Source organism: Calypte anna, chromosome 5 (assembly GCF_003957555.1).
Source record: "Calypte anna isolate BGI_N300 chromosome 5, bCalAnn1_v1.p, whole genome shotgun sequence".
Classification (NCBI taxonomy): Eukaryota; Metazoa; Chordata; class Aves; order Apodiformes; family Trochilidae; genus Calypte; species Calypte anna.
Window position 1 is genome coordinate 8,683,970 of NC_044250.1, and position 19,032 is coordinate 8,703,001.

The window sequence follows — 19,032 nt, forward strand, 5'->3', positions numbered from 1 at the left end:
GTGATACTTTATGTTTTGTGGGTTTTCCATTCTCTTCTTCCCCTCCCCCCTGAAAAAAAAAAATTCTTCTTAATTTTCATTTGTGGGGTCTCTGCTCTAAATAGTGTTGGAATGCTTATGCTAGAGATACAGTATGAGAATATTTTATCACCCAATGCAAAACAAAATCCTTGGTTTCACTTCCATTTTAACTTTTGCAAGTATTTTTATTATCCTTCTTACTCTGAGAATGTTTATTTCAACAGTACTAATTGATTTTAATATTGGTTTAAATCTTGTTTGCCTTGCTGCTGCCTGTGTGACCATCAATACCTTTGAAACACAATTCCACTTATTTCAATGAAGTTCTGCACAGTTCTCTGCTTGTAGATTCACATGCAAGGTCCAACCTCTTGCAGTAATATGACTATTATTAAATGCAGGAAAGTGTCATTATACAGAAATTCTGGTATGACAGGTATCTGTCACAGTTATTTTCAACCTTATGCAGCATATACGTGTTCAAAACTTACTTTCAAGTAGTTTATGCAAATTTTTCTGTACCACAATCTGATGGGTAAGCTGTCCTTAATGTTTGTAGGTATGAGATAGGATAATTTATCTTGAACAAATTTCATCCCAGAGAAGATGCAACATAAGAACTCCTGTATGACAGCATTCTGTAGTCCTTATATAACCTTTAGGACATTGTGGCACGTAGCGTTGAAAGCATTAGGAATGAGGTTGGCTCTGGAAAACTGGAAGTTCTGCAAAATAATTTGTTTGGACTTGCCATCTATACAGTTCAAGTATTATTACATGTATCACTTTCTCCCAGTCATCTGAATTATGAGTCATACAAACTGAAAGCGGAAGGCGTATGTGTGAACAAAGCAGATGTGGATGTTTGTGGACCTTGTTGTTAGGTTTCCTTAGCTTGTTTTCTGTCCTCCCACATCTAAGGCAAGGAAGTTTGAATCTTTGGCAGGGCCAGGTAGCTGCTACCTCAGCAACAATCTGGGACTGAGACACGGCTGTTACAGGATTAAACCTCACACTGGTAAATATCTGGAAGTCTCCCATGACTCAAACTTCCACCCACAGCTACAAGCCTGGCCATCTTTGTTTTGTTTAACAGAGCAGGAGCAAGAAAACCCCACCAGCTGTGTGCTCAGCATGGTAACAGTATAAAAATGTCTCTCAAGAATGTTGGTTGTCTATGGGTTGCCTGCAGGACGCCCTGCCACAGACAGGCCAATTAATAGCTAAAAACACATGCAGAGGAGAAATAGTTTCCAAACCCAGAAACCAAACCTGAAATTGGATCTGTACAAACAGACTCTTGGAGCTCAAGTAGCAAGTCTCCTCCTTCGGATCTGATTGCAAACTCAGGACTACAATCCATAACCAGCCAATTTTTTACCTCACCCAAGTTTGAAAAACGGTCAGGCTGAAGGGAAACGTAGGCTTAAATTTATTAAATCAGGAAACCAAACCAAACCAAAAAACCCCATGAGAATGCATATATATTAAACTATCCTTCTATGAACGTGACAGAATCAACTGTAACTCACACTGTAGACCTTTAGAACTGGGATTCTCTGATGGCTGAAGCACAGGAGCAAGCACCGAAGGGAAGCGACAGCCAAGCTGCCGCCATTAACGCGTTACGCCATTTGCGCAAATTTCCCCTTCCTTCTATGCCCTAACGCCAAACATATGGCGTAACGGCTTTTACGAATACGGATGCTGCACTGCGGCGATGGCACAGTTCAACCAAACTTTCCCTCTCCTCCTCCCACTTGGACGTTAAGGCCGCCCCCTTTCTCGGCTGTGATTGGCAAGACAGGAGGAGTCCTTCGCGGCGATTGGCGGCCGGTGGAGGGAGGTGTGTTAGGTTGCGTGAAGGGTAATAAAGTTACTGGGGCTGAGTCGGAGCACTTTAGACGCGGCAGCGAGTCGGCTCTCTATGGAGGTTGCCGGGGGAAGCCTTGGGCCGTTGCTGCTCCTGCTGTGGTGACTCGGAGACTCGCCCTGTCCCGCGCGCTCCCCCCTTCCCCTCCCCAGCCCCGGTCCCCGGCTCCCTTCCCCTCCCCCCCCTTCTCTTGCCTTTTCCCCTGCCCTTGGTAGCCGCCGGGACCCGGGGAAGCTGACAAGGCCTTAGGGAAGGTGAGGAATGCGGGAGTGGCGGGAGAGCGTTGCGTGGCCGGGAGGGAAGGGGTAGTGTTGGAGCCGCCGCTTAAAATGGCGGCTGCCCGAACGGCCGCCATTTTCTCGTCGCCTTCTTCTCGCTTTCTTCCGCACAAAATGGCGGCTCGGAGTGGTCGCCGCGCCTACTGTCTGCTTTGGGGTTGTTGTGGACGCTAAACGAAGGGGTAGAGGAGATCGGCAGCCCCCACTACGCGCGGAAGGGAAGCTGAGAAGAAGTGTTAGGAGTTAAAACCGCATATTTCCGGCAAGGTAGATAAGGTCCGATAAGTGTTTGTTCGTGGCTCTCTTTCGGGGATCTGATGGGCTGCAGGGTTTTGTCTGGGTGCCCGAGAGGTTTGCCCTTAGAGGGAAGTTCTCTCGCTGCACGTACGGGGCTGCGATTGTGAGAGCATTTTGGATGTGCGTTCCTGGGAGAGCCGTGAGGGGGAAAAATTGGTTTTCCTCAACAGTTGGGGGCGAGAGAAATTACTTATTCCTTAACTTACTCTACTCTCCCCTCCTTGTGGAAAGGAAAGCGGACTACCGAGAAGTCGTGTTGGTTGGCAGTAGCCTCGCCTCGACATTTGTTTTTTTGTTCGGTCTTGGGCGGCGAGTAGACTGAAGGCGCTGCTGGAGCGGGCGTCTCGAACCGGGTTTCGTGAGGGTACGGCGCCGTTTTCCGCCGGCGGCGAAGGAGCGGAGTCTGCTCACATCCCTTACTGAGAACAAAGACTCAGCCGGGCTCCTGCCGGCGCCTGAGCCTGGAAACGGGCGGCGCCCGGTGGGGGAAGGGGAGGCTGCTCGGTGCGCCCGAAGCCGCCAGCTCCATGCGGCAGGGAAGCGCCTGCCTCCTGCGGGGGGCGCCCCTCCCGCTCCCACAGCCCTTTTGTTCGGCGGCGGCCATGTTGGGAGCCTTTCCTCGTGCCCGCGCCTCCGCGTCTGGGGGCGTCCGGAGCGGGGTGCGGGGGGCTGCCGGGGCGCGCTGGTAACGGCCGCCGTCTTGCTGGGCAGAGCTGAGTTTTGTTGAGCGTTCCTCTGGCCGGCTTTCGAAGGAGGTGACTGTGTGCTCAGAACTGAAATGGCTCCGAGCAGATCTGTGGTGGAGCCTCAAAATGCCTGTGGCTTTTTATTCATGCACCCTAGGCGTTTCTTGCCCCTATTCTTTTACTTGAGCTAATACAGTGAAATTTCTCTTCTTGCTGCTGTCTGGGAAGCTAAAATTGGAGGTGTTTAAGGGTGTTGGGTTTTGTTGTTTTGTGTTGTTTTTTTCTTGACTATTTACAATAAAACTCGAATGTAGAATACACACTGTATTAAGTTTGCATTTTTGACCTGGTATTTCCCACTTTAAAACCTGAGTAGTTTTGTCTTGCCATGATGATAGTTTGTCAAGTATATCAATAAAGGATTAATTTAATAATGCTGTATTAGCAACGGAAAAAATCCCCACCTTTTATTTTTTTCCCCGAGGTGCTATTGAGGGGGTTGATAGGGCAAATTGGAGACTCTTAAAGTCTCAGTTTGTAATTTCCTGATTTCCCTATTTATCCCTGAGCCCCGTTGCCTAACACAGTTATAATGATGAAATTAGCCTTTCTGTGACTATCTCGAGTATTACGTAAATGAGTTTTCATATCTTTTATGAAGTTTAGTGTTAGAGGGTTCCTATTTTCTACGAAAACGTTTGTACTTTTAGTGTAAGCTAAATAATATGGCCGCCAGTAAAACAACAATAATATGAATGCTTAATTTGTCTTTCTAGGTTTTGTTTTTCCCCACCCCGTCAATTTCATTTTATTCTTTTGAAGATTCTTTGTTGTCAAGCCGCCAAAGTGGAGAGTGCGATTGCAGAAGGGGGTGCTTCTCGTTTCAGGTACTAATACTTTTTTTTGTTACTTATTGAATGTTTGGCAGGGGAGACTGTCTTTTGGGGGAGAATTTAAATCTGTCTTGGGTTTTTATCAAAACTGACACAAGATTACATGTTTGTTTTTAACAGTGCTTCTTCAGGCGGAGGAGGTGGTAGGGGTGCACCTCAGCACTATCCCAAGACTGCCAGCAACAGGTATGTCATTTTACTCTCCAGTTTGGCATGATTTTCAAGGCAGGGAGTGCTTGATGATGAATATTGAGTTGAAAATAAGTTATCTTGAAAGTTGTCCAAACAATACCTATGGAGTTGAGGATATTAATGTCCTCTGGTCTGTGGCAGGATAGCGTATACATTGAGAGTGTGTCATGAGTGATGCGAGTTAGAGATTTCTTTTCATACATGTCAATTTTAAAAGGATTAGAGGGTTTTCTTGGATGTCTTACCATTATTGTGGAGTACTTAATTAGCCAACAGAAATGGCAGTGTTGGTAGGGGTAAGTGCATGCCCTTAACAAGAAGAAACAAAGGTAGTAACAGAATTTAGCTAAGCAAGGCAATATAGGTTAAAAGGCCAGTTCCTGAAAATCCTAGGTTTTGTTTAATAATCCTATTCTTGATTTTCACAGCGAGTTCCTGGGGAAAACCCCAGGGCAAAACGCTCAGAAATGGATTCCTTCACGAAGCACTAGACGAGATGACGACTCCGCAAACGACAAAGAACGACATGATGCAATCTTCAGGAAAGTAAGAGGGTAAGTTCTTTTGAATATTATTTTCTTCTTTAAATACTGTTTTCTTAAGAATGTAGGTCTCAATATATGATGTGGAGGAAAGACAGACATACAGGTCTTAAGTCCTGGGGGAGGCTGTGAGGAGGGGCATGTGTGGTGGTCTTTAATATGGGGGGAATGAAGCAGAAACTGAGTTGGCAGCAGCAAAACTTAAAACGCAATTCTTGAGAGGATTAATCTGTTCAGTAATATTTCAGATTCTAAAGATCTTCAAGAACAGATTATATAGACTTCAGAAGTGATGCTAAATTTGAGTCCAAAGTTACTTTTAGCATGTTTACAAGGTCTGTAATCTAAATTTTTATTCTTTCATTTGTCCTCTTCAGCATACTAAATAAGCTTACTCCTGAAAAGTTCGACAAGCTATGCCTTGAGCTCCTCAATGTGGGTGTAGAATCAAAGCTCATCCTTAAAGGGGTCATACTGCTGGTAAGATAGCTGTTCTAAACTATAGTTTTCTTGCATGTTTAAGTAGAGGTTGGCTAATGTGTTTTGATAATCCAAGCGTATAGAAATATAATTCCTGCTTTTTTGTGTGAGAAGGGATATATTGGGAAGGAAGTAGAATTAATGCTCTAACTTTTCTGTTTAGAAGTCTCAATCACTAAATGAAATAGAGGATTTTTTGAGTTTCCTCATAATCTAAGATGCTGGTTTGCAGTCTTATTTCCCTGGTCCCCCTTTTTCTGTTTTCCTAATGAACAAGCCTAATGGGCTTGGAAAAGCTACCATGGGTGACCTTTTGGTGCACTGATTTAACTTTAGTGTCACTTAATATGAGAATGCATTGGTGATTTCTGATCAAGTTCACATTTGTCAACTAAGAATTATAGTAGCTGTTTGATAGCATAGAGTAGCTTTTTTTCTTTCACTTCAGCTTTAAGACTAGTGTTAAAACTAGTGTTATTTCTGCATGTTTGACAGAATAACAAAAAACACTTGATGTTCTATATCAGTGGTAATATTCCATTGTGTCTTTTGCAACTTACTTTCCTAATAGCATTTACATGATAGCTTATTCAAATTTATTTAGATCGTAGACAAAGCCCTTGAAGAGCCCAAGTATAGCTCACTGTATGCTCAACTATGTCTGCGACTGGCAGAAGATGCACCCAACTTTGATGGCCTATCAGCTGAGAGTCATCCAGGGCAGAAGCAAAGCACAGTGAGTATCTCTCTCCATCTGGAATAATTACATTTTGCTAGCATATAGAGTTGCACTAATTAGGTTGTTTTCTGTGTTCTCTTTTCTTAGACATTCAGACGCCTCCTAATATCTAAACTTCAAGATGAATTTGAAAACCGAACCAGAAATGTTGATAGTAAGCTTTAAAACGATTTTGTATGGAATTTACCTTCTCTTTGCACAGCCATCTTAGACAGGCTTCTTTGTTTTCCAGTCTATGATAAGCATGATGGTCCCCTCCTCCCTGAGGAGGAGGAACAGAGAGCCATTGCCAAGATCAAGATGCTGGGGAACATCAAATTCATTGGAGAACTTGGCAAGCTTGATCTTATTCATGAATCTATCCTTCATAAGTGCATCAAAACAGTGAGTATTCAAATTGGGTGTGGGCTAAAAGCAAAATAGGATTTATAAACTAAAAAAAAAATCTAAATGGTGGTGCTTCTTTGGGCATCTTGAAGCATAAAATATCACAAATGTTTTCCTGTCACTTCCTGACCCCTGCACTGTGTGACACAAAGTGTCTTCTGGCTTGATTAAGAAATACAATTGGCTTTGTTTAAAGCTGTGGGAATTGGCTCAAAGTAACAATGTAGTCTGGCCTAGACAGAAGTTCCACAAGTACTACTTCAAACTACATATAGTTATGAGTAGTAAGTACTTTAATTACCAATTAATAAAATTACAATTTGTTCATCTTCCAGAACAAGATGAACTGTTTTTTGTATGTGTATCCGGACAGAGTTGTTGCTTATCATACTAATTTATTATCCCCTTAATATTTCAGCTTTTGGAAAAGAAGAAGAGAGTCCAACTCAAAGATATGGGGGAGGATTTGGAGTGCCTCTGTCAGATAATGAGGACAGTGGGACCTAGATTAGACCATGCAAAAGCCAAGGTATGTGCATATCCACTGGAGTCATCAAACTAGTTAAATTTTGTGGCTAGGATTTTAATTGCCTGAGCTATCTGTGTTCAGTTGTCTATTCACAAGTGCAGAACTGAGGCCTGACTTTCAGTGCCAGCTATTGTGCCCACATCAAATTTCTTGATAGTGAAGGAATCCAGTCTTTTCAATGGTTTTAAATTTTGAGTGCAGTTAAGGCCATTAGGAAGTCATAAAAGTTAGTGTTTTACCTGCTGATTCAAAAGATGGGGTGTGGAACTCCATTCTGAACGCAGTTGGGTGATCTGATGTGTTTTGGGCATAAACTTGTGAGATATGGATGTAAATTTGAAATGGTATCGTGAGAGTTTTGGCAGGTTTCCATTTTTGACTCACATGAGATGTCTTGATAAATCGGCTTTCCTTAGCTCAACTGCCATCGAGGAGATTAAAAATGCAGGAAAGCTATGTGATGTTATTATTTATCTTAAGTGCCTTGAATGGGATCACCTTTACTGGAACCTTGGTAGAATTGGCTCTCACTCCTAACTTCGCTTTTGTTCCCCCAGTCCTTAATGGATCAGTACTTTGCCCGTATGCGCTCCTTGATGTCAAGTAAGGAATTGCCAGCAAGGATTCGTTTCCTGCTGCAGGTATGATGGTAAAAGAGGCTTACTGCTTCCTTTTTCTCACAGTTGTCTCGAATAATTTCATAATGATTTGTTGTGTTCTCAGGATACTGTGGAGTTGAGAGAACACAACTGGGTTCCTCGCAAAGCTTTTCTTGACAATGGACCAAAGACTATCAATCAAATCCGTCAAGATGCAGTAAAAGTAAGTGTTGAATTTGAAGTCTCATGTGGCTTTTGCCAAGTTAAAATGAATCCTTACTGTTTACTTCCTGTCTCAAGACGAAGCAGTGTGACAGTAAAGGGTTAAGTTTAAAAATTAAGATGAACTTCTGTAGTTCAGAGGTAAAAACTTTCTCAGGGGCTAGTACTCTAAACTGATAAAAATTACAATTCCTTTTTTAAAGGATCTGGGAGTTTTTATTCCTGCTCCTATGTCTCAAGGGATGAGAAGCGACTTCTTTCTGGAGGGACCCTTTATGCCACCCAGGATGAAACTTGACAGGGACCCACTCGGAGGGCTTGCTGATATGTTTGGACAAATGCCAGGTACACTGAAACTGCAAAGCTGATGCTTTCACTCTGGTGGTACTGTATTGAACAAGAACTAAGATTGTTGGGTTTGTCTCAATAATACAGGAAGCGGAATTGGTACTGGTCCAGGGGTTATTCAGGATAGATTTTCACCCACCATGGGACGCCATCGTTCAAACCAACTTTTCAATGGCCATGGGGGTCACCTCATGCCTTCTGCTCAATCCCAGTTTGGAGAACTAGGCAAATCTTTTCTGAAGAGTCAGGTAAGGAAGATAGTGTTTGCAAGGAATTCAGCATGTTTAGAAGTGCTTCAACAGATGCGTATGTTATGGATTATAGTCTGCTTATGTTGAAAGACTTCCACAGATTTCATTGTTGTAAGAACTGATGCTCAGCTGATGCAAAAATTCTAAACCACTTTCTAAATTGTGCAAGCGATGCAAGGAATACACTTTTTTTACTACAGGAAAAGGTGCATGTGGCTTTGGTGGGTCAGAATGGTGTGTTTTATTTAAAAGATAGCCCTGTTTTTAGGGATAGATGATACTCTCCCACCACCCCTGCTCCTTCTTTCTCCCCTCCTGGCAAATAGAATCTTTGTTCTTCTGGTCCCTCTGGTACTACTTACCATTTGATGTACGCCACTCCATCATCTGCACTTCTTTCTCTATATCTCCCTTTCTGAAATAGGGGCAAAGCCAGCTCTACCATAACCAGAATCAGGGACTCTTATCCCAGCAACAAGGACAGTCGAAGGATATGCCACCTCGGTTTTCTAAGAAAGGACAGCTTAATGCAGATGAGGTACATTACATGCCTACATTACTTAAAGCCTATTCTAAATATTGCCCAATGATTATAGCAAGACGCGTTATTATGAGGACTAATGCTGGAACTCTTTCTTCTTCTCCTTCTTCTTTGTCCCTTCCTCTTTGACCTTACCCCTCACTTTCCTTAGGGTATCCAGCGTCCTATGAGCAAGACTGAGATATGAGGGCAATTCCTTGGGGTGTCCTTTCCTTCCCCCACATCTCCCCAAGAAACACTACTCTGACTTCAGTTCCCATGCATCATATTGATAACAATACATTTAATTAAAACCTCAGAAAATCTTGAACTTTAGAAACTCCAGAAACCCTGAAGTGCTGGACCAGACTAAATTTTTTTTTTTAGAACTGACTAATAGGAAAAGTGTCATGTGAAGTAAACTTTATTGTAACTTTGAGTGCTAACCAGACTTGTATCCTGATTTCTGAGCAATTGGTAGAGTTTTATCTTTGCTGTAAAATACATCAGCAAACATGCTAATTATCTTGCGTCTCTTAACATACTGCATCTAAAAGGAGCAGATCCAGATCTTGATACCAATGGAACAAATACCAGTACCTTGAAGCAAGTTGTGATACACTGAGCTATGCCTCTGGAGGAATTACAGTACACATGTGGCTTAATTTGTATTTGTGTGTTAACATTGTAGAAGTGGAAAAGTCGTGCTTCAGTGGGATCGGTTGGTGTGAGTCCATGGATGTGTGTTGTCAGAATACTTGAAACAGTTAGAGGAGTTGTTTGTGTTTCTTTTTTTTCTGACTTACCTGTTTACAGATTAGCCTGAGGCCTGCTCAGTCTTTTCTAATGAATAAAAACCAAGTGCCAAAGCTTCAGCCCCAGATAACTATGATTCCTCCCAGTGCTCAGCCACCACGCACTCAGACACCACCTTTGGGACAGGTAAATATAAAAATTACTCTGTATCATATCATTGGATATACTTAATTTCTTCATGTGTGTAAAGCTTCTAATAAATTTCTTTCATTGCATTGAGCAGGATATACAAAATTTGTAAAAATCTAATGTTACTTCAGACAGCCTTTGCACATACTTGGTGTTTGTAAAAATTAAAATATAGGTAGAAGTGCTGCAAAGAAACAAATTCTATCTTTTTCAGCCTCCTCAACTTGGTCTTAAAACAAATCCGCCACTTATACAAGAAAAGCCTGCAAAGACCACCAAGAAACCACCTCCTTCTAAAGAAGAGCTACTTAAACAAACTGTAAGTTGTATATGTAACAGTGTTTCTTGAAACCTTTAATACGCTCTTTAAAGATTTTTCTTTATTGATGATTTTTTTTTCTCTAGGAAGCTGTTGTGACTGAGTATCTGAACAATGGAAATGCTAACGATGCTGTCAATACTGTGAGAGAAATGAGAGCTCCAAAACACTTCATTCCTGAGATGCTGAGCAAAGTAATCATTCAATCCCTAGATAGATCAGATGAAGACAAAGAGAAAGCAAGTACTTTGATCAGCTTGCTCAAGCAGGAGGGAATAGCCACAAGTGACAACTTCATGCAGGTACAGCCATCTAACAGTCTCTCAGCCCTTGTTGCTTGGCTGTTCATTATGTTGAGCATGCACAAAAGCAGTGTGCAAACCTTCCTAAGACCCTTTGATCTGAGGAGGCAAAACATGTATAAGCCTGAGGGTTGTAAAATGTCATGAAGAAATGTAGGTACAGCACCTTTGAAACTGTATATGGGGAATGTCTTGGCAAGTCACTCAATGCAGAAAAAACATGTGAGACTCAAATATAGTAGGAGTTACTATGACCAAGAACAAAATCATGTCAGAATTTCAACTTACATGCTTACTGTTTTTCAGGCATTCCTGAATGTATTGGACCAGTGCCCCAAACTGGAGGCAGACATCCCATTGGTGAAATCTTACTTAGCACAATTTGCAGCCCGTGCCATTATTTCAGAACTGGTGAGCATTTCCGAACTGGCTCAACCACTGGAAAGTGGCACCCATTTCCCTCTCTTCCTGCTTTGCCTTCAGCAGTTAGCTAAGTTGCAAGATCGTGAATGGCTAACAGAACTGTTCCAACAAAGTAAAGTGAATATGCAGAAAATGTTACCAGGTAAGAGTTAACATGTGACTCTAAATACATCTGCAGTTTGCTTACAAAAAATGTTTTCTTAGTTTCTTTACACGAGAGGAAAACAACATGCAAGGTTATTCTAATGCAATGAACTGTCATAATTCTTAAGAATGCTGGTTTAAGAGGGGATTAGACTCATGAACCATTAATTAGAGCTTTATTATTTAGCACCAGCACTCAAGTGTATCTTTCTTACTCACTTTTCAGAAATTGACCAGAACAAGGACCGCATGCTGGAGATCTTAGAAGGGAAGGGACTTAGCTTCTTATTTCCGCTTCTGAAACTGGAGAAGGAACTGCTAAAGCAAATAAAATCAGATCCATCCCCTCAAGCCATCTATAAGTGGATTAAAGATAACATTTCACCCAAGCTTCATGTAGATAAGGGATTTGTGAATATATTGATGACCAGGTGAGATGCTATCTTGATCTAGTTTAGGCATTTGTTTTGTTAGGCTAACAGTAAGTCAGTGACTCTTAAAGGCTGACATTGTGCAGAAAAAGGTTACCCAGGGAGATAAACGGTTATGGGTGAACCTCTGCTGTGTATGAACAACCAATGTGTTTGAGAAGAAAAGCATGTCTTCAGGCTTGCATTAGTGCAAAGTATTACTTCTGCTGCAGAAGTCTAGCCCTGTGTATTTTAAAATGTTTCAGAGCCTTAAGTGAAGCAAAACTAGGATTTTTATGGTGCCTAATTTATCACACTTCAGTGCACACACAGTGGAATAGTACTGATACGAGCTGGAGGATATTTTTGGTAAACTGAACTTGGAGGAGTACTTGTCTTGCTGGCTGAAAATATGACATTTACCTCTGCTGTATCTTAGTTCACAGAACCAAGCTTTATTTTTCTCTTTTTGTCCAGTTTCTTGCAGTATATTTCTAGTGAAGTAAACCCACCTAGTGACGAATCAGATTCTTCATCTGCTCCATCTAAAGAGCAGCTGGAGCAGGAAAAACAACTGCTTCTTTCCTTCAAGCCAGTAATGCAGAAGTTCCTCCATGACCATGTTGATCTGCAAGTGAGTGCTCTATATGCACTCCAGGTGCACTGCTACAACAATAACTTTCCAAAAGGTATGAGCATCAAGATATACATACAATTTTAACTTGAGCGGGTGTATATAGGCTGTGGCACCTGTCAGTACATGTGAGAGTGAAGCTGTTCAGATGGTTACAAAACTAACAAAGTTTAAATTTATTTCTGTAGGCATGTTACTGCGCTTCTTTGTTCATTTCTATGACATGGAGATCATCGAAGAAGAAGCCTTCTTAGCATGGAAAGAAGATATTACTCAAGAGTTTCCAGGGAAGGGTAAAGCTTTATTCCAGGTAAGTTATTTACCATTAGAGATTTGTCATCTGTGATATCAGCTGCACTGATGTGTTTGAGAACTTCCAAGCAGTGTTTATACTTGCTAGTACCTAGAAGCTTCATGAACTATTTCATGGAAGGAGTTGATGCAAGATGAACTATTTTTTTTTTTTTTTTTTTTATACGAGAGACCTCCATGTAGTACAAAGTGTGGATGAAAGTTATTTTAAAATGAGTTTGGGGGAAAAAGGGAGTGTTCTGCAGAATTAGGTAGTGGGGAAATAATATCCTGCTCCCTTAAACCAATTTTATGCAACTTGCAGGTAAACCAGTGGCTAACCTGGCTGGAAACTGCTGAAGAAGAAGAATCTGAAGAAGAAGCTGACTAAAGAACCAGCCAAAGCCTTAAATTGTGCAAACATACTGTTGCTATGATGTAACTGCATTTGACCTAACCACTGCGAAAATTCATTCCGCTGTAATGTTTCACAATATTTAAAGCAGAAGTATGTCAATAGGATATCATCTGCAAAAGGTTTCTGTAGTATGTCTTAATAGTCTACAATAAAAATTTTAGTATCTTTAATGTTTAGATAACAGTGTATTAGCAGCATGCAATAATTACATCATAAGTTCTCGAGCAGAAGCAGTCTTTTGCAAGGTCTTCTTTGCTGCCAGTTATCATAGGCTGTTTTTAAGTTAGAAAACTGAATAGCAACACTGAATACTGTAGAAATGCACTTTGCTCAGTGTAATACTTGAGTTGTTGCAATATTTGATTATCCATTTGGTTGTTACAGAGAATCCTTAACTGTAATTGATGGTTGTTGCCGTAATAGTATATTGCCTGTATTTCTACCTCTAGTAATGGGCTTTATGTGCTAGGTTTTAATATCTTCGAGCCTGGGCAAGTGCACAAGTCTTTTAAAAAGAAACAGTTTACTTGCACAAAAACTGATCAGCTGAAGTGATGGTTTAATGCCCTTTGGAAGAGGTTTTTGTGGGTGTGAAACATGACATGGTAAGAAATTTGAATTGGTCCCTCTATTATAGTACTGAAATTAAGTCTACTTAATTTATCAAGACATGTTCATGCCCTGATTTTATATACTTGTATCTATCAATAAACATTGTGATACTTGACTTGTTTCTGAATGTCTCCCAGTAGATAAGCTTTAACTGACAACTAGTTTACTGACAGAAGGAAACATCAGTGAGAGGTGACTTAGACTGGGACCACCTTAAGAGTCTACAGTAATTGTCTTAATATGCAAGTAGATCCCAAATAAGGTCACAGAAAAGATTAGACACTACAGATTTGCTGTGACAGGAAGAAAACTAAATTTTGCTGAAGAAATGGTGTTTACCTTGTGGTCCAATGTATGCTTTATCATTGAGTGTGCTTTTAACTTCCTAATGCTTTGAACTTTCCCCAGGTCACGTGCATGTTTTAAATCAACTGGCACTGTTACCTGCCTGTTTCTCAAACTGGCAAAACCCCACTGAAGAGTTGAATGGTGTTGCATTGTATAGGCTTGAAATGTCATCTATTAAATACTCAAAATACCTTGCTTCCTAGAAACTTGTCCATAGTGAAGTTTTTTTTCGTGTTGATACTAAGACTTCCAGCTGTTAAAAGGTGATTGTATTTTCAATGTTACAACAGCAGTGTCTCCTTGACCAGAATGTTTCTGTTTTGGTGTTTGGTTTTTTTTTTTACCAGTGGTGGAAATGCTTTACACTAGAGATTCTGCATTGTGGGAAATGAAAAAGTGAAGCATGGGCACTTACTAGAGATCATAAAGTGGTTTGCTTTGAAGGGTGGGGGGACAGTTTGCACTTATGCACCTTGAAGTGCTGTGATGGGGCCTGGTTCCCTCATTTTGCTGGCAATTGACTGTGAAAGGCAGGCTTTCTAGTGACAGTGACAAGTCAGTGAAGAAGCAGTAATCTCAGCTCAGGGCAAAGCCTGCTTTTAGGAATATCAAGTTGTTGCAGTTACCAATCTGTAAAAGCAAAGCAATTGTGCAGAAGAAATTGAAACTGCTCACTGTAACAGGAAAGGAGAAAAATTGATAGTTGTTGATATTAGGGTGTAATAATAATAATTTAAAGGAGACTATCATGGTTTTGAGCTTTTGAGAGTTCTGCATTTGCTTGTAGAACCAAGACCAGCCATCCAAACAAAGCTTGCTATTGCTTCCACATGTGAAAACTTGAGTATCTACTAAGATAAAAAGTAGTTATAATAGCTCCCTGCATCCACTCACATCCAGGCATCCCTGTGTAAGCTTAACTTCTAAAGGACTGAATTTCCTGTAACAAAATGAGTTTCTTTACTCTCTGAGGTTCAGGGACTGAATAAGACTCTTAACATAGGTATTCCTTGAAAGGTGTGGCTTCTAGTGTGGTGATGTAAGGTGATTTAGGGTCATCAAGGTCATCTGGATTCATTTTAATCGAAACCACTTCGATTTCCTTTTAGCTTAAAAGGAAACTTCAACTTAAAGGAAGCTTGCTTCCTTTCTGCTGTTAGCCAGCCATTTAATTGGAATTGGTCTCTACATTTTCCCTATCAGCCATATTCTAAACTTGAAGTCTAATACATTTTTGTGGTGGGAATTTACATTCTGAGGAACTTAATTTAGCAGATTGCTGTAATACTACACTGCTATTATGATTTAGTGATAAGGTGAGATCATATAAATACAAGTCTGAAGAATCATTTCACAGCTGCTCCTTCAGGTATCAGTTGCAAAATAATGTTAAACAAGGCAGCAAGCATGCACATTAGGTCATTTCTGTGCTCCTTCCAACCACATGCATAAAGCAGAGGACATAGTTAAGGCCTTTATATTCTATATACATATATTGAGTATATGTACATCATTACCTATTATATATATTCCCATTCATTTGTATTTGTTTTTTTCCTCTTAGGCACGCAATTCACTCGGTTATTTTTAAGCTTATGTTGGTTGCTCAGTTGCTATTTCAGATTCTGATTAACAGAAGCATTAATACTAATACCCCCTGCCCTGTATCAGTACAACACAACAGGAACTGCACTCACCTACAGCTGACATTTTAACATTAAATATTCTCAAAACATGCAGCACAGTTACTCAAGCTGAGTAGTTCAACTGTCTTGTTTCAATTTCAAACAGAATTTCTGAAGTAGAGCCCTATCCCGACTGCTAGAGGAAGTGCCAAACATGACAAAATTGGGAGAACGAGGATAGAGGGACTGCACTTCTAGAGGGATCTAGATAACTGATTATTCACAAGATCAAAACACCAGTTTCATTTCTTGTTCCAGTGAGCTGTTCCATGCTGAGCTGCAATTTCTGATAGTTTTCCAAGTTTTCCATTCATAGAATTCATGTTATGAAAACTTCAACTTTCAAAGCTATTCATAAATTCAGATAAATAACTTAGTAGCAAACCAAAAATACCTCACTCCAATCTTTACATTTTGGCAGATAACCTTCCAAGAGGTTAAGCCCGTGGAGGCCCACTGATGCCAGGAGTGTACTGACAGTTGCAATTCAGTGGTTGGAATATATCCAATAAAACGCATCAGTAGTATGACCATATTGAGGTACACATTACTCTTATCAGCTACCCTTACTCAATTCTTGCCACTGCAAATCACCATGAAGAACTGAAAAATAATTCAAGAAATGGGCCAACGCATGCAAGTAATTAATATTTTACATATTCTCCCAGAAGACTGCATACTTAATCTGGTTAAGCAAGCTGAGATAATACAAGCATCTGAGAAATTAGACATGAGACCTTGGAAACACATAGGCTTTTCTACAGACCTGGTTCATGCATTAGAGCAGCTCAGTCTTACCTGTGTGATTCCTCAGATGCTAATTTGATACTTTCACAGATGCACAAGAAATAATTCTAAAGTTTAGCTGACACAGAAAAAGCTCAGCGTTGACTTTTGCTGAAATAGCAGACCTAAAATACAACGTGGGAAAAAACCTAAATGAAAAAAACACATTTAAAAAAAATCTCATAAAATCCAAAATATGAAGGGAACTGGTAGATGGATAGCAGCTGTATCCAAGCCTATTCTTGGAAAACCCAGTTTTTTAAAGTGTGATCAAGCTCATGTAAGCTTGATTCTTCCTGAGTAGTTCTTAGCGGGAAAACAAGTTAATAAAGATCATGTTTGAGCTACTGTTTTGTTGGGTGGGATTCCTCTCACTGAAATTTACGTATCCAAATGTTCAGTGTCTAGACAGAAAAGATAGAAACAGGTTCCTCAGAAAGTGATTCATTCCACCAACCTTAGATAATTATCTTAAAGTAGGATGATTTGTCCTCTGGGTATGCCGATCCCTGGCCCTGCACAAGGTGTCTAGACTGCTGGTTTTTAGATGTCTGAAGATAAATGAAATTCACATGGCCATGTAACACTGAAATAAAGTTTGCCATCATGCCATATTAACACATAATTACATTGTACACAAATTGTGTGCTGTCCCAATCCTCTGTTACGCTTAGGCACATCCACTACACCTGCTGAAGGCATAGCACAACTGTCCCTGAAAGGGGTTATTAATAGTTGCCTGTTACTTCAACAAGACTACATTTTAAAATCTGTATTTATTGTGGTTTGATAGGACAAAATAAAATGCAAGGACATAATGGGGAAGAATATACATTGAAGCTCAGTTTCATACTATACTGGTGGCACCAACTGTGCCACAGGAGGTGAACCTCCTGTTTCAATGCTCTAGAAATGAAACTAGAATCGCTAGAAGTTAATATTGTTTTGAGTTAGTCCATTTGGCTAATACACAGAAGTTATAATTTGCTTTAAAGTTTGTGCCCTCAAAAACCTAAGACCCACTCTAGGCACTAGGCAGGAACACTGAGGCTTTCACACCTTGGCAATCTCCACTCATTTTCAATTTCTTTCATTATTAAGAATTTACACCTTATTTCCTGTTTAATTAAGTTATCTTCAACTTTTAGTCAATAAATTTTGTCTTGATTTGATTGGTAGAGGAAAACATAACAACACAACCCACAACAACGGAACAACCAAGGAAACTCAACCCCAAAACACCCATTATGATATATATGAGCTCACAGATTTGTCTAATGAAATTTCCCTTGATAAAATCAATATAACAGAATTCATGTCAGGATCTCTCAGTTGTTTGAAAGTATTCTTGATGTGAAACCTACACCTTCCTGTTAAGCTGTAAGTTTTCTTCTTTTAAACTCTCAGGCATGGTTGCCTCCTTTTCCTCCTGACATTGCTGCTCCTGGTGGTGAGGTTCTGCCCAGGATTTTTCTGCCTCTGCTAAAGCCAGAGATACCTCCAGTTAGTGTGAAGCCAGACCTGTTTTCTGCTGGAAAGCAAGCATACAGCTTTGGTCTCAGCTGCTGACAGAAATGAACATTTCTATAATTCAGCCTCAAGCACAACTCAAATCCTGAAAAGAAATTTCCTAGAAAGTTGTTTAATTGTGTAGCTTCTTCAGGAAATTCTGCAAGAAATCTCTATACCGCAACATTTGCAATGCCCCTGCTGTCAGAGAATGAGGGTTACTCAGGGATGACTGGAACCCTTTGTACTGGCTGCCTCAAATCATTCACAGCACTGCAGTTGCTCATACAAGAGGAACTGGAACCCTGCATATCTTGGTGACCTCAGGCACCAGGAAAATATCTTCTCTTTTCTCTACACACCAGAAAAGCTAACTACAGCATGATGATTCTGTTAACGTTAGCCATCAGTCTTCCAGTCCTTGCTGACTGCAGCTCCAGCTGTAGTAATTCTTCCAGGAAACTTCCAAATTCAATAGCTACTACTATCCACCAAGTAGATGCATGAAACAAACGAGGGAGGAAACTTGTTTCACAAAGTCTGCAAATTTCAATATAAGGTGTCAACAGCATTTGTCAACCCCTAATGTAACAATTTAAATTTGTGCAGGAGGAAAGGCCTTGGTACAACAAGCATTACACTAAACAGTGAAATATTTAACATGAAGAAATTTCCTCCCAAATAGGGCCTTCCTTATAAAAAGGAACTACTAGAGGTCTTGCCTTGTCCAAAGCATTCCTTGGCAACATGCTCCTTGTTTCTACTGAATTAGACTCCTGTTGTTTTGACAGTTAGATTAGCAAATGTGTACAGTTAGAGAGAGAATTAATCAATTTATCCACAGAATCCTTGTCATTCAGAAGGGACAGCTACTGCTTCCCACCAAGTAGTGAGGCCTGGAAAAGTTTCTGAAGGAGAAAAGCCTGAGGAGGTGGATTTAAAAAAACAATACGAAACAAAACACCCCAGAAAACAAAACCCCAAACCACACAACTCAGCAACTTTAATTAGCTCCATTGAAGCATTTGTTCTGTTAAGATCCTAGACTATAAATGTCAGGAATGAGATACATATTTTTCTTAATCAAGTACTTACTAACAGCAAATTCTACATTTCTATTGTATTCTGTAAAAGATGTAGTCATGTGTAAGAAGAGCAAAATGCTAAGCTGCAACAAAGCTCTATAAGAAACACTTTTCTTACAGTCATGCAACTTGTTAGTGGATGCATAACAGAAATTAAGAATAAAACACTTCTATAGCAACGCTTTTACACATCCAGCTCCTGGTGTTTATTCTGGAATAGATTACTGCTGTAAAGAAAGGAATTTAATAGCTGCAAGCCAACCA

At 40.4% G+C, this 19,032-nt stretch overlaps 1 protein-coding gene and 1 non-coding gene across 2 annotated transcripts; both read left to right on the forward strand.

The window, feature by feature from the left end:
• The first annotated feature begins 1,725 nt into the window (after nt 1-1,725).
• EIF4G2 (eukaryotic translation initiation factor 4 gamma 2) lies at nt 1,726-13,470 on the forward strand. The gene is made up of 23 exons (XM_030451534.1): nt 1,726-1,995; nt 2,110-2,148; nt 3,978-4,042; nt 4,169-4,234; nt 4,669-4,794; nt 5,160-5,262; nt 5,867-5,998; nt 6,089-6,155; nt 6,234-6,385; nt 6,807-6,917; nt 7,475-7,558; nt 7,641-7,739; nt 7,942-8,083; nt 8,174-8,334; nt 8,762-8,875; nt 9,674-9,799; nt 10,017-10,121; nt 10,208-10,423; nt 10,730-10,988; nt 11,217-11,421; nt 11,878-12,089; nt 12,223-12,344; nt 12,651-13,470. Exons 1-23 carry the CDS (start codon nt 1,726-1,728, stop codon nt 12,714-12,716), a joined length of 3,042 nt encoding a protein of 1,013 aa, XP_030307394.1. The 3' UTR covers nt 12,717-13,470.
• Nucleotides 8,917-9,071, forward strand: LOC115598416. Its single transcript, XR_003987628.1, has one exon. It is a non-coding gene; the product is annotated as a small nucleolar RNA SNORD97 (small nucleolar RNA).
• Nucleotides 13,471-19,032: the final 5,562 nt, after the last annotated feature.

What these genes read in the sequence shown, in the direction of transcription:
- EIF4G2 (XM_030451534.1), top strand. Translation starts at nt 1,726, where the DNA reads ATGCTGCACTGCGGCGATGGCACAGTTCAACCAAACTTTCCCTCTCCT. An exon ending in TCCGTCAAGATGCAGTAAAA is followed by an intron (nt 7,740 to 7,941) that starts GTAAGTGTTGAA and finishes CCTTTTTTAAAG; the next exon opens with GATCTGGGAGTTTTTATTCC. An exon ending in AAGAGCTACTTAAACAAACT is followed by an intron (nt 10,122 to 10,207) that starts GTAAGTTGTATA and finishes TTTTTTCTCTAG; the next exon opens with GAAGCTGTTGTGACTGAGTA.